This window comes from Primulina huaijiensis, chromosome 2 (genome assembly GCF_012295235.1).
Source record: "Primulina huaijiensis isolate GDHJ02 chromosome 2, ASM1229523v2, whole genome shotgun sequence".
In the NCBI taxonomy this organism is placed as follows: domain Eukaryota; kingdom Viridiplantae; phylum Streptophyta; class Magnoliopsida; order Lamiales; family Gesneriaceae; genus Primulina; species Primulina huaijiensis.
In genome coordinates this window covers 1878840-1891745 of record NC_133307.1, presented here as the reverse complement: position 1 = coordinate 1891745, position 12906 = coordinate 1878840, and the positions used below count along the sequence as shown (strand labels likewise).

Here is a 12906-nt window from a genome sequence, read left to right as displayed (position 1 = left end):
GTTAGAAGTTAATTTCATTTAGACCAACCATATATCGTGCCTGCCACTGGAATTATTATAAAACAAAATATTAATTAAATAATTTTTTTGAGGAATTAATTATATAAAATAAATTATTAATTAACTATTGTTTAATTAAATTTTTACCATGTAATAATTGTCTGAATAATTAATCGCTGTGTTTTCTCTTACACATCCTCGGAAGCGTTTCAAATGTTTGCCTAAAACTTCCGCAGCCCAAAAACGCACTCTTCGCTACATACAACACACTATTTCACAATCTCTCAGGTCTTCATTCTTTGCTACTCTTGGGAGAAATTTGCACAAACCCTGAAGAAAATTTGAAATGGGTTCGAATTCTGTGGTTCAATTTCAAGATTTGAACCTCTGTCCAGATCCTCCAGCTGCTGAAATTGTGACCAAAATTGAACCAAAGCTTGAACCTGTGGATGAACCATTACCGCCAGCTCCTCCTCCTCCTCCTCCTCTTCCTCCTCCACCCCTTTCCACTCCACCTCCCCAGTCTCCTTCCGCCACCTCCGATGTGTTATCTGAATTTTCTCGCATTTCTGAGCTGTTCCGTTCTGCCTTCGCACAACGCCCAGGCGAAAACGGAGACGGTTCAATCCTACCCGAATCCGACCCAGATGCGCTGGCGTTGGTCCCAGTTTCCGAACCAGAACCCCACCTCTTGAACGATATGGTTCGTGCGACCCGTAAGAATGATCAGCGCTCTGCTGAACTCGTTCGAATCACTGATATGAAACCCGAAGATCAGCGGTACTATCGCAGCTTAATTCGAAAAACCCGGATGCTGTACGATTCGTTGCGGGTGTTTGCTGTGGTTGAAGATGAAAAGCATAAGAATGCTGATAATGGGCTCGTTCTGCATAGGCGGACGAGGGCGGACTTGAAAGCTGCGGCATTGATGCGAGAGCGAAGATTGTGGCTGAATCGCGATAAACGGATAGTGGGTGATATACCTGGAGTGATGATTGGGGATGTATTTTATTTTAGGATGGAATTGTGTGTTGTGGGATTGCACGGGAAGCCACAGGCTGGGATTGATTATGTGCCAGCTAGCTATTGCTCGAATGGGGAGCCTATTGCAACTAGTGTTGTTGTTTCGGGAGGTTACGAGGATGATGAAGATTCTGGGGATGTTGTAATATACACGGGCCATGGTGGACAGGACAAGAATGGGAAGCAGGTTATGCATCAAAAATTAGAATGTGGAAATTTAGCACTGGAGAGGAGCATGAACTATGGAATTGAGGTAAGGGTTATCCGCGGGTTGAAGTACGGGGGTGGTGTTAATGGTAAAGTTTATGTTTATGATGGTTTGTATAGAATTGTTGAGACTTGGTTCGAGGTGGGGAAGTCAGGGTTTGGTGTTTTTAAGTTCAAGCTAGTTAGGATTGAGAACCAGGTGGAAATGGGAAGTAATGTGATGAAGTTTGCATATAGTTTGAGGAATAAGCCATTGGATGTGCGGCCTAAGGGTTATTTGACACTGGATTTGTCGAAGAACAAGGAGAATTTTCCGGTGTTTTTCTTTAATGATATTGATGGGCACCGTGACCCTCTACATTTTGAATATATTACCACAACAATTTTCCCTTCATATGTATATAATTGTGGAAGTAAGACTGGATGTAAATGCGTTGGGGCATGTTTGAATGATTGCTTTTGTGCAATGAAAAATGGAGGCGAGTTTGCATATGATATGCATGGGGTTCTAGTGAGGGGAAAACCATTGATTTTTGAGTGTGGTCCAAATTGTGGCTGTCCCCCCAGTTGCCAGAATCGTGTGAGCCAGAAGGGTCTTAAGAATCGATTTGAAGTTTTTAGGTCGAGGGAGACTGGTTGGGCTGTTAGATCGTTGGACGTGATCCAAGCTGGCTCCTTTATTTGTGAGTATGCTGGAGTTGTTCTCACTCGTGAGCAAGTTCAGCTTTTCACTATGAACGGTGATAGCTTAATTCATCCGAGTCGCTATGCTGACAGATGGACTGAATGGGGTGATTTATCACAAGTATTTTCCGACTATGTTCGTCCAGAATATCCAACAGTTCCTCCTTTGGATTTTGCCATGGATGTATCAAGAATGAGGAACTTAGCATGCTATATGAGCCACAGTTCATGTCCGAATGTTATGGTGCAACTTGTGTTGTATGATCACAATAATGTGTCATTTCCTCACCTCATGCTGTTTGCTCTGGAAAATATCCCACCTATGAGAGAGCTTAGCCTTGATTATGGGGTTGCTGATGAATATATGGGGAAGCTTGCAATTTGTATCTAGTTATCTCTCTGAGCTGGTTCAATTTTGAAGATGACGGACGGCATTCAACACAATGTACTAAGGTAAACCTAATTTTTTTTTTTTTTTAATTTTTTTATAAGATTAGTCCGTATTACTTTTGACTCCAATGAGTTTAAATGTTTTGATTTCTTAGATCTATATATGACTTGTTGGCATTCACATGCTGACTATTAAGGTAACTAAGATTGGACTTCTATCTATTATTATTTTTCTAACTACTCTTGAGACATATTGGTGTTTTACTATGCAATTTGCCAAGGTGCAGATGGAAATGATTTAGCATAGTATTTTTTCCTTGAAGTAGAGCCATGTTTAGTTGAGACGGTTGGTTGGCCCCTCAACCTTTTATGAAATTCATTTTGTGGCTTAATTTTTGTAGATTTTTGTAGATTTTTTGGGATATACAGTACTAATAGACTTTGCTAATAGGTGAAAAGTTAAAAAACTTAATATAACATGGTTAAAAATTTGAAGAGATGACATTGAAACAGTTCTTAGATACTAAACTTTACTTGCAGTGAGTTTTCTTTATATTGTCAATTTGAAGGCTAGATAAAGGTTGGATTAGTAGCGATGAAGTTGGTCTATGTTTTGTATTGGCATAGTAAAATGAGGCAAGAATCCTGGCCTATACTCTGTTAGTATAAGGTGATGAGACTGCTTGAAATGCTGAAAATTTGGTTCTTTAATTGGAAAGTTGATGGAGCTCGCAAATGTTAGACCTAAATAAGAACTACTGTGGTATGTTTGCAAGAAGGAAAATGGAGTTGGTAGGAAGTGAGACAGGTTAGAAACCAGGGTACGAATTGTGCTACACAGTAATAGATGAGTGGTAGGTCAAGCTGCGTTCTTTTTTTTTGGAATGTAAGTTATCTACAGTGAACTTTATCACCTCACTTAAGTCTTAAGATAGTAGCCTCCGATATGAGTTCTATAGAGTTGGACAAGAGGAAGAGAGTGTAATCATAGGATGTGTGTAGATGTTGAAGATAATTCAATCTTTAGCAAGTTAAAGGGATAAAATGGCTTGGTCTACCAAGACAGGACTCTTGGAAGTGGAATAAAGATGTCCACAATGAAATGGTCATTAAGAGGAAAAGAGACCTATATTAATAGAGGGCTGCCTGTCAGAGCAGTGATGCAACAATTTCTGCATGAACTGATATTTTACGCATTAATTTTTGGTGACTTATGCATTATTTATATTTCTTGGTTTTTAGTGTTTTTTGATGGTCTGATGTTAACTATGAGGGTTTTATATGAACCCCGAATGCCTCCAAAATTGAATATATAGTTGTATGGTTCAGTTGTTTGATTTGCACTTCAATACGCCTGATTGATCTTTTCGGTTGGGAAACTAGCAAGTGCAATATGTCAAGTTAAAATGTGGTCGGATGTGTCCAAGTTGATCCCTCATACACTAATATTTAATTAACTAAATTTTAGTTACTTAATTTAAGATGAACTTAAAAATTAAGTGCGGGGAATAAAATATTAATCTAAATTAATTAACTAGGATAAATGCCAATTAAATCTAGCATTAATGAATGATTAAATAAGAATTAAGAATAACAACGGTATCGAACTCTACTAAGTCGGCACATGTTGAAATCCAAATAATTATCAACTTTTTGCACAATCACGGTGAAATCCTTAATTTATTTATTATCAATTTCTCGAGTTAGTAAACCAATTTAAATGTAACCGTCCAATTATTCCTAATTGAATTTTATTAGATTTAAATGCGTTAAATCTATTCTAGAAAATGCGTTAAATCTTTGTGAAATTTCAGTTTCACATAAAACAGCACATAGAATCGAATTGTATTCCTAGTCGATTTTATTATGTGTTGATTGACATCTTTATTGCTATATTTAATCATTCTTCTTCCGATTCATGATTAATCAATGAACAAGTAAATAGGTAATTAGGCTATTCATAATCAATATTAAACCCTCATTAATCAATAATTGAAAGCTAGAAAGAATAATATATTGAAAACTAACCAAATATAAAATGAATTATCTCAGTCATATCGTGATCTTTGTCTACAGAAATTCATTCAATAAAATCAAATTAAAGCATAAAACCAATGTTGGAATTCACAAAAATAAATTCTAGAAGGAATAAGAAAAAATATCAGCGTGATCAGTGCCATACCTAAGATTTTTAGGGCCCGAGTCAAACTTAAGTTGGGTCCCAACACAATAAAGTGTGTTCATGTTCTTTTTCTTTTGATTAAAGAGCTAGAGTTTTAAAAACACTGAACTTGTGACTTTTGTACTCAATTATAAAAACAAATAATGCTTTAGTTGCATAGTTTACCGAATATACCTAACAAATGTTAATGAAAATCAATGAATCATCGTAAAGGAATGAATTGTTTAAAATATACTTCAAATGATTTCTCATTCAATTCAAAAAGTATATGTACAAATATGACTAAAATCGCTACACTTGCAACAAACTTAAAAATAATATAAAACTAATTTCATTAATTATAAATTGTTATTGTTAGTATCATGTATTATGCGAAATGAAGTATTACAAAACTTAATTTAATCACACTCTACAAAATAGTTTTTGACAGTAGGCCGTAGGAAATATGCAAACACAATGCGTGCAAAATTGTTATTGTTAATCTCATGTATGCGTGTAACACAATGCGTGCAATACACCAACACAATGTGTAATGTCACTTATGAAAACCCAATGGAAGTAAAAATTTGTTATATTTGATTTATTTGTCGCAAATCAACCTACTTTCTTGAAATATATTGATATACATACGAATTATTTCTGAGTTTAAAAACATAATTTATCAAAAACTAATATGTCTTGACAAAAAGTTTAATCATTATTAGGAATTTTTTTTATTAAATAACAAATGTTTGTGTTTAAAGGAAGGATTTTCATTAAGCGTACCATATTTTTCTTTTCTTTCGATATCACGCTTGAATACTTTTTATTTCGTGAAAGAAGATAGACTCACTCGACACATATCAGGTACGGGTCTGAGCGTGATCATCGTGATTCCCTTTTTGAAATCGAGTTCTTCTTCTTTCAAACCCTGGCTATAAAAATCAATCATAAAAAATCCTCTTAAATATTTTCGAAGGCTTGTATTTAAAGAGTCCTAACTTTAAGATTTTGTCCAAAAATCTCCAAACTCTCGAGCCCATTAGAAAATTCCATTTCCTGATTTTATTCGATTTTCTAAGATTGTTCCATGTAAAGGACACAGCCCCGTGTCACGTGCTTGCTTACCTGCGTGTGTTGAATTTACACTAACATATCTCAAGATTACCAAAATGCGTTTTGAATCTCATTTATTTATGTTTCACCAATTAATACAAATTTAGAAAGGGGCCAGGTATTCTTGAAATTGTTTTATTAAACATAATCTATGCAAGTATTGTTTGAAGTCATCACTAAAAATATAATAATGCCATTACTATATTTTCAATGTAAAAAACATTTATTGGTAATTTTTTTTTCTTTGAAGCGAAGTAAATATAATTAATTATAATATCTCCATTATTAATTGAGTTTGTCTTTTGATTTGATATATAGTTTTAAAGGGAATCTAGAAAAGATAAATATTTGAATTCATGTAACTTTGTTTTGTTATAAATTAGGGTTGTCAATTGATGGCGTGGTGTCATAACTTTCAGGTAATAAGGTAGTTTTAGAAAGACGTCATTTTAGGAAATGAAAATTTATTTGCAGTCCATGAAGGAGAATGTAAGTTAAATGTTTGTGGAAAACAAAAAATACGGGATAAAAAATTATGACCGAAAAAGACACTAGATTTAAAAAAGGCTTGTCAATGTCTACATGCATAGATTTATTTCAGTATTCATTTAAGCAAGGTTCTAAAAAGTGCGAAGCTGACGAAGAGTCAAGGTCAAGTTTTAAGCTTTACAAGTTCAAACAAGTTTAATAAGAAATTAAGCGTAAAAAACTTTTTAATTTTTATTATAAATTTAATTATATGAAGTCAATTAATAGAATAAAGAACATATAAACATGTATAAATCTTAGAATACTTTTCACTATCAAGAGTAACAGTTAAAGGATATTTTGGTGCCTCTAGAGAGTTCTTGTTTAAAAATTTATATCATCAAATATTTAATATTTAAAATTTTAAAGTTAACTTTTATCGTAAAAATAACAATAGTTAACTTAAAATCTTTTTAAAAAATAAACTTAAAATTTTATATGAATAATGTGAGGTTGGATGCCTAATCCACATTTTGATCGAACCAAAGCTTTATCACGCTTTGTGCTTAAATTGTGCTTCTTCGCGCTTTTGAGAACACTTGTTTTAATTTCCTAGGCAAATATGCTAAATATCCTCCTTGTCATGAAGTAACTCTAGTAACTCCTGATTCACCTTTTGGAATATATTTTCCATAGGAGAAGAAAGTAGAGTATACTAACACACATGGTGGATAAGCGCATGGTTCAAGGTTATGTGCTTGGGTTCAAAGTGACCGATCTTTTCGATTGGGACTAGTAAGCGTACTAGGTCGAGTTATAACATAGTCGCATTTGAGTCTGAGTCGTTACCGCAGAAACCATTTTAATTACGGGATATAAATCTCTATACTTTAGCTTGAGGAAATTAATTAATTGTAACAGGTGAAATTAGTAACCCAAGTGAATTAAACTAAAGTAAGAAAATTGCCAACCAAATTCAGTTATCGTTAATTATTAAGTAAGAATTCAATTTCAAATAAAAAGACCGAGATTTCAAATAAGAAGATCAAGACACACAATGTTACAAGATTCCATTGTTGACCACATTATTATTCGGTTAATTATCAAGCCTTTGAGTACGTTGAAATTTATCTATTTCTAAAATCAACAAACCTATGTTTACTTGAATGTTTCTATACAAATTTAGTCAAATAAAAAACACATTTTTTTTTATGAATTATGGAATTTTAATTTTCATTCAAAAATGCATACTGAAAACGAAACTATTTCTAGTCAATTTAAATGTATGTTAATTGATGTATTTGAAGCTATATTTAACCAATCCCCTTTTGGTTTAACATTGATCAGTATATTCACAAACAATACTAAACAAGCAATTAAGAATTGAAATGATATAATGATAATTTATTAAAAAATAACCAAATATTAAAATCATAGTATTGTTGTGGCCAGTGTAATAGAAGCTATTTGAATAAGCAACAATAGTTGAAAAGAAATAATGATAATTTATTGAAAAGTAACCAAATATCAAAACATGATATTATCTTGATCCTATCATGACCTTAGTCTAATAGAAACTATTACATAAAAGCAAAATGAAGCATAAAATCAATGTTTGAATTCATGATGATAAATTGCAAAAAGTAGAAAAAGAAAATCACAGCAAGATGGCGTGATCCCCCCTTGAATTGTCGTCTATCAAATCCTAGCCGTAAAAAATAACTGAAAAAACTCCCCCAAAATTATTCGAACTCTTATTTATAATTTTTCCTTGAAATTTTGCAGTCAAGTGTTTTCCTTTCAGGATCCTCAAAATCAAGTCCAAGAGGGTAAAAACTCCTTTTCCCCACAATTTCCTTATTTTTTGTGATTGTGCAGGATTTAGCCTACACGGGGCTGTGTGGAGCTTCTTGCTTGATACACGGCTCGAATAGGGAGTTGCACACGACTCCCTGTCTGTTTCTTGGTTCTCCTCTTAAAATTTCACGTACAATACACGTCCTTGGCATGAGATATAACATGGGATCGTGCTTTCCCTTTTTCTTCATATTTTTGTTCTTTTATATATGGCGCTGCACGCTAGTCCTTTTTAGCTTCGTGCTTCAAACAAGACTTTGCCATGGTTACTATGACATTCACAGCTCCTCTACTTGGCCATGTTTCTTTCTAATTCCATCCATGGAACCATGTTTTATTTCTACTCATCCTTCACTTTTCTACCTCCGATTTTGTTGGTGTATTTTTTAGAACCAATTTATGCGACATCCTTTTGTTGACTATTCTTTGTTATTTAACAATGCAGCAGTGATAAAACGAAGTAAATAATCACAATAATCGGAAATGCTAAATGAGTAAGAATAACGACAAATCAATATTCAATGATCATACAATCCGTGCTTTTCAGCCTACTGTTCGTATAGGTGCACCTTAGCATTAGGGATTAGCTTTGCCGTGCCTAAACCTTATTGTCTTTATGGACGTTTATTAATATGGAGAAGTCCCAGGTCCATTACAGAAATAAAGTCACGAATTACACTAGGCCATAATGCAGAAGCATCACCTCTCTATCAAACATTTACCGGATGGTGAATGCACGGGGTTCCACATCCAACACCAATAAGGGATCGAAAGGATACAATATTTTCTAGTGATTAGTATGTCGGCCGCTTATTTGACAATAATCGCAAGTCACATCCAATTATTTATTTTTGTGGTGGTTTTACTTGAAACATGAGAATTCATCATAATTACAGGAAATTAGTTCAAGGGATTGTGCTAATCAATATTCCAAAAAAGGTTTGATTGAATTAAGTAGGTACTACTAGGATTTCATGCATGGTTAGTCATTTGAAATTTCTTGAGTTGAATTAATTTGATCTTGATGAATTAAGTAAAATGAGTTTCAAATTTTAATTAATTTTTTTTTTTATCAATGAATGCTATTTTGGAGAAGGAAAGAGAGGATTTTGCTTTCACATTTCTACTAGGAATGAAACAAAATATATACTAGGAATGAAACAAAATATATGGTAGATATTGAATATTGATTGAGATTATCAATACATGTCACGGACTCATGGGCATAGAAGCTGAGAAAAAATGCAGCAGAAGCTCAGGGACAGCAGCCCATTAACGAGGCCCAACGAGGGCATTGATTGGTGTATCATCTATTCACACATGGAAATTTAAGTCAAGAGATAGGAATGACTGCTAGTCTTAAAAATAGAGGATCCTAAGTTCTTAGTCCTATAAGTTAGGATATTTTGGGTTTTAGTCATATAACTTGTCAAAGTTTGATTTTCATCCAGTAACTTGAATCTTTTTTTGTTTGTTTTTTGTTTGCTCGAAACCACTAAATCCACCGGAATATTGTTTGTTTGACACTGATGGTCTCCTACATTGCTCATGTGACGGAAAAAAAACCAAGTGACGGTATGAAAACCAAATTTTGACAAGTTATATAACTGCCCAAAACATGCCTACTTATATGAATAAAATTACAATTTTCCCAAATAAAAATTTCATAATTGAATCTTCAAAGAAATCAGTCTTACGAGATCGCGATGTTTTTTCGAAACGAGCCCCACAAACTCGCACACCAAGATTGCCTATGAAGGAAATCAAATAAACAAAGAGACGCCCAAGAAATTGGCGATATTCCTCTTAATCACCTCATAACAAGATCCGTCACCAGGGGACATAACATTACATGTGTAATAATTTTGACAATTTTATTTTCACTTTATGTGAAAAGCTACGGCATGTATTATAGTTGTAAAAGGCCCCAAGCATGACCAGGCGACCCTGCTGCGTCTGGGTAAGCACCCAGGCTCAGATCCACTCACACTTAAGTGCACTTGAGGAAAGGAATTTTTTTTTTTAATTTCACAGAGAAGTTGCATTTTCAAAACGAGAAGAAAGTGAGACTTATTCTTCGAGGAAAAAATCGTCTACTTATGATCAAACAAAGCCCCAAAGGTCCAAGCCCTAAGAAACAAAGATTATATCAGAGGCCTAGCTATTATGAAAGAAGATATGATTTGGATGATTAAGGTTCTTTTATGGTGTTATTAATAAATTTTTGCTTTGCACAACATAAAATAGTATAGTAGATCAATGTATTTTTCTAAAAAATAAGTAGTGCGCCTTTTTTCGATAAGACACACGGTTCGCCTTACACCTTGTGCCTCAAGCTCCGGGACCCCTTTGCGCTTTGCACCCGTTACAGCTATGGTGTGTGAAAATGATGATCCTTGACTTCCTTTGATCAATATTATTTTCTTGCTTTAAACTATGATATTGTATTGTTTTTGGTTCTTTTAAAAAGAAGTTTAAAGTATCAATTATGCTAACTCATTCATGTATAACTAGACCATGAGTCAACAAGGAATTCTTCTCTCTTAAAAGTAGTTGTGTCCATAGTTAGTAAAAGCATGCGAACCCAGGCGCAACACTTGAAACAAGCGCGCTTAAAGCGTGCGCTTCTTCCTAGACGTTAGGCATCCGAGTGGCGCAGAAGCGTGCGTTTTAAAAAAGTGGATTGATATTTTAGAGGTAAATAAAAATTAACCCCAGCCCAACCATGTTTGAAGCCATGACTATTTAATGATTTAAAAACCGTATTGTTACTCATTTATGTGAGACTTTTTTATCAGAAAGTTCAAAAGTCCTATATGCAAACTTTTAATTTAATCTTTCCCCTATTATGACATAGTTGAGGAGAATGATGAAGAGGAATTTGACAATTTAGATGATACAGCAATATGCAAACTTTTACTCTAATTTTTTCTACATTCACGACTTACCATTGTTTTGGAAGATGATGATAATGGGGATGATGAAAACGTATTTGATGATCTAGATATTTGAAGTTTTTTTGCTTAATATATTATGAATTGATGACTTACTAATGAATTTTAGATTATTAAAGTTTTTTTTTTTCTGGTTATGATTTACACTACATTATCTATTAATGCTTTTTATTTATAATAGCATAAGTTAATATATATATATATATTAATTTTACAATTTATGCTGCTTTACTTCGATAAAACCTGCGTTTCGCTTTTTGCCTCAGGCTCTGGGTATCCTAGTGCTTTAGTGCACCTTGCGCCCTAAATAACTATGGTTGTCTCACATCTGTAATAGGTTAGTTGTAATATAAATGCTATATTAGAGATGTCATATAATGGAAAATGGCTATCCAATTGCTGCAGAAAAGCAGTGAAATAAAATATTACAGGATTTAACAAGGTTCTAAATGTGTCTACGTCCTTGGAGTTCTTAGCACGACTCCTGTTTGGAAACACAATTTAAGTGTGCGAGTACTGTATTAGATCATCAATTCTCAATGATTAGTATTTCTGGACGATTTATACTCTCATGTGGTCTGGGGATAAAGGATGGCGCCAGTTCAAATTTTTAAAATGAACATATCTGGTTTATAATTCTATTTTTTTATGATTTGAATATGTGTTGATTCTTAATTTAATTTCCTGGTACAGATGTAAAGTAGATAATCTTTGTGAAACTCCCATGTTTTGGGCTGTGTATTACACTTGCTTTTTGTGGATGGTGTTACCTTTTGCAGCGGCATTTCTTCTGGATGGAGTTCTTTTTCCGTATGACAGTAAGTAACCTCTGCGCCACTATAGCGACTAAAGATATATAGATTTTTGCTTAGATTTTCCACAACTGTGTGAACTCATGTACTATTAGCCAGTGTATGCTTATATGAGAATCCATGTTGCATGAAATTGTACAGAAATTATAAATGCTTTTGTCAACGGATGATTCTAACTTAAATGTTTTGAATTCGATAAGAATTAAAGGATAAAGAATCATGAAAAGAAAGACATTTATAAAAAACATAAAAAAAAATGAAAGAGAATATCAGTTAAATGAATGGGAAAACTTGAAATCTTGTATTCATATCCATCCTTCCTATATAATTTTAACTAGTGCGAAAGACCACAAAAAACGAAAAAAGTATGCACCAGTGTGAGTTGAAGTTGGGGACGCTGATTTTTTGCGACTGAAAACAATGGATTTTGGTTTGAGACAGAATAAGTGAAGGTCTTTTGGGGTCCTTCACTTATTCTTAGTTAACCTGAGGGTAACATTCAACCCTATGAAGTTCTGATCGACTTTGGATTCTGTTTGATTTTTTTTTTTTAAAAAGCTCGAAATTTCAAGAGTCTTGGATGTGGAATCTGTGCTAAATGCACACACTTTGTGTTGCATCGGAGACAATAAAACTTGTGATTCTGTATCAATGTTGTTCAATTACTATGTTTTTAACGAGTTCTATTACTGTAGGATGCCGCCAGTTGGTATTTGAAATTTACATGCCGATATTAGCGTATACATGTTTTTTTGAACATAGACATTACTGATACTAGAAGTTCGTTGCATCTAGATGCGCGAGTGGAATTGTCTGAGAAAGATTTGTTCATCTGCCACGAAAACGAATTGTATCGATTATAACTTTCAAGGGTTGAGAAAAATTGTTTGCTTTTCTCATTGTATTTGGATAGGAAAATCTATTGGAAAGATTTCGTTCATTCCATTGGTATGTTCCGAGGTCCTTGTAACTGTAGTTGTTTATTAGAGCTTTATAATTATTCAAACCAACGCTCGATTTTCAGTCAAGTTAATTTCTTATAGTTGTATTAATCATAAACTTGATAGACATGAAGCTCACAGGGGGTCCATATTTGCTATTAACAATAATATGTTGCCTTTTGTAGTTTTGCTTTCTTTGATTTTATTTTTTGCTTATATATAATTTGGTGTTGAAACTAACGGATTCAAGCCAAATATTAGTAAAAAATTATGGCTTGAATTCAGCTTGAATG

At 33.7% G+C, this 12906-nt stretch overlaps 1 protein-coding gene across 5 annotated transcripts; it reads left to right on the top strand.

The window, feature by feature from the left end:
* Positions 1-189: 189 nt before the first annotated feature.
* On the top strand, positions 190-12746 carry LOC140963548 (histone-lysine N-methyltransferase family member SUVH9-like). 5 transcript variants are annotated; one of them, XM_073422948.1, is made up of 3 exons: positions 190-2367; positions 11640-11678; positions 12368-12746. In XM_073422948.1, the coding sequence occupies exon 1, from the start codon at positions 347-349 to the stop codon at positions 2303-2305; it is 1959 nt and encodes a 652-aa protein (XP_073279049.1). In that variant the 5' UTR covers positions 190-346; the 3' UTR covers positions 2306-2367; positions 11640-11678; positions 12368-12746. The 5 variants fall into 5 exon arrangements, with proteins under 5 accessions (XP_073279049.1, XP_073279041.1, XP_073279032.1 ...); XM_073422940.1 differs by having other exon boundaries at positions 11554-11678; XM_073422931.1 differs by lacking the exon at positions 12368-12746 and having other exon boundaries at positions 11640-12219.
* The last annotated feature ends 160 nt before the right edge of the window (positions 12747-12906 follow it).

What these genes read in the sequence shown, in the direction of transcription:
- LOC140963548 (XM_073422948.1), top strand. Translation starts at nt 347, where the DNA reads ATGGGTTCGAATTCTGTGGTTCAATTTCAAGATTTGAACCTCTGTCCA.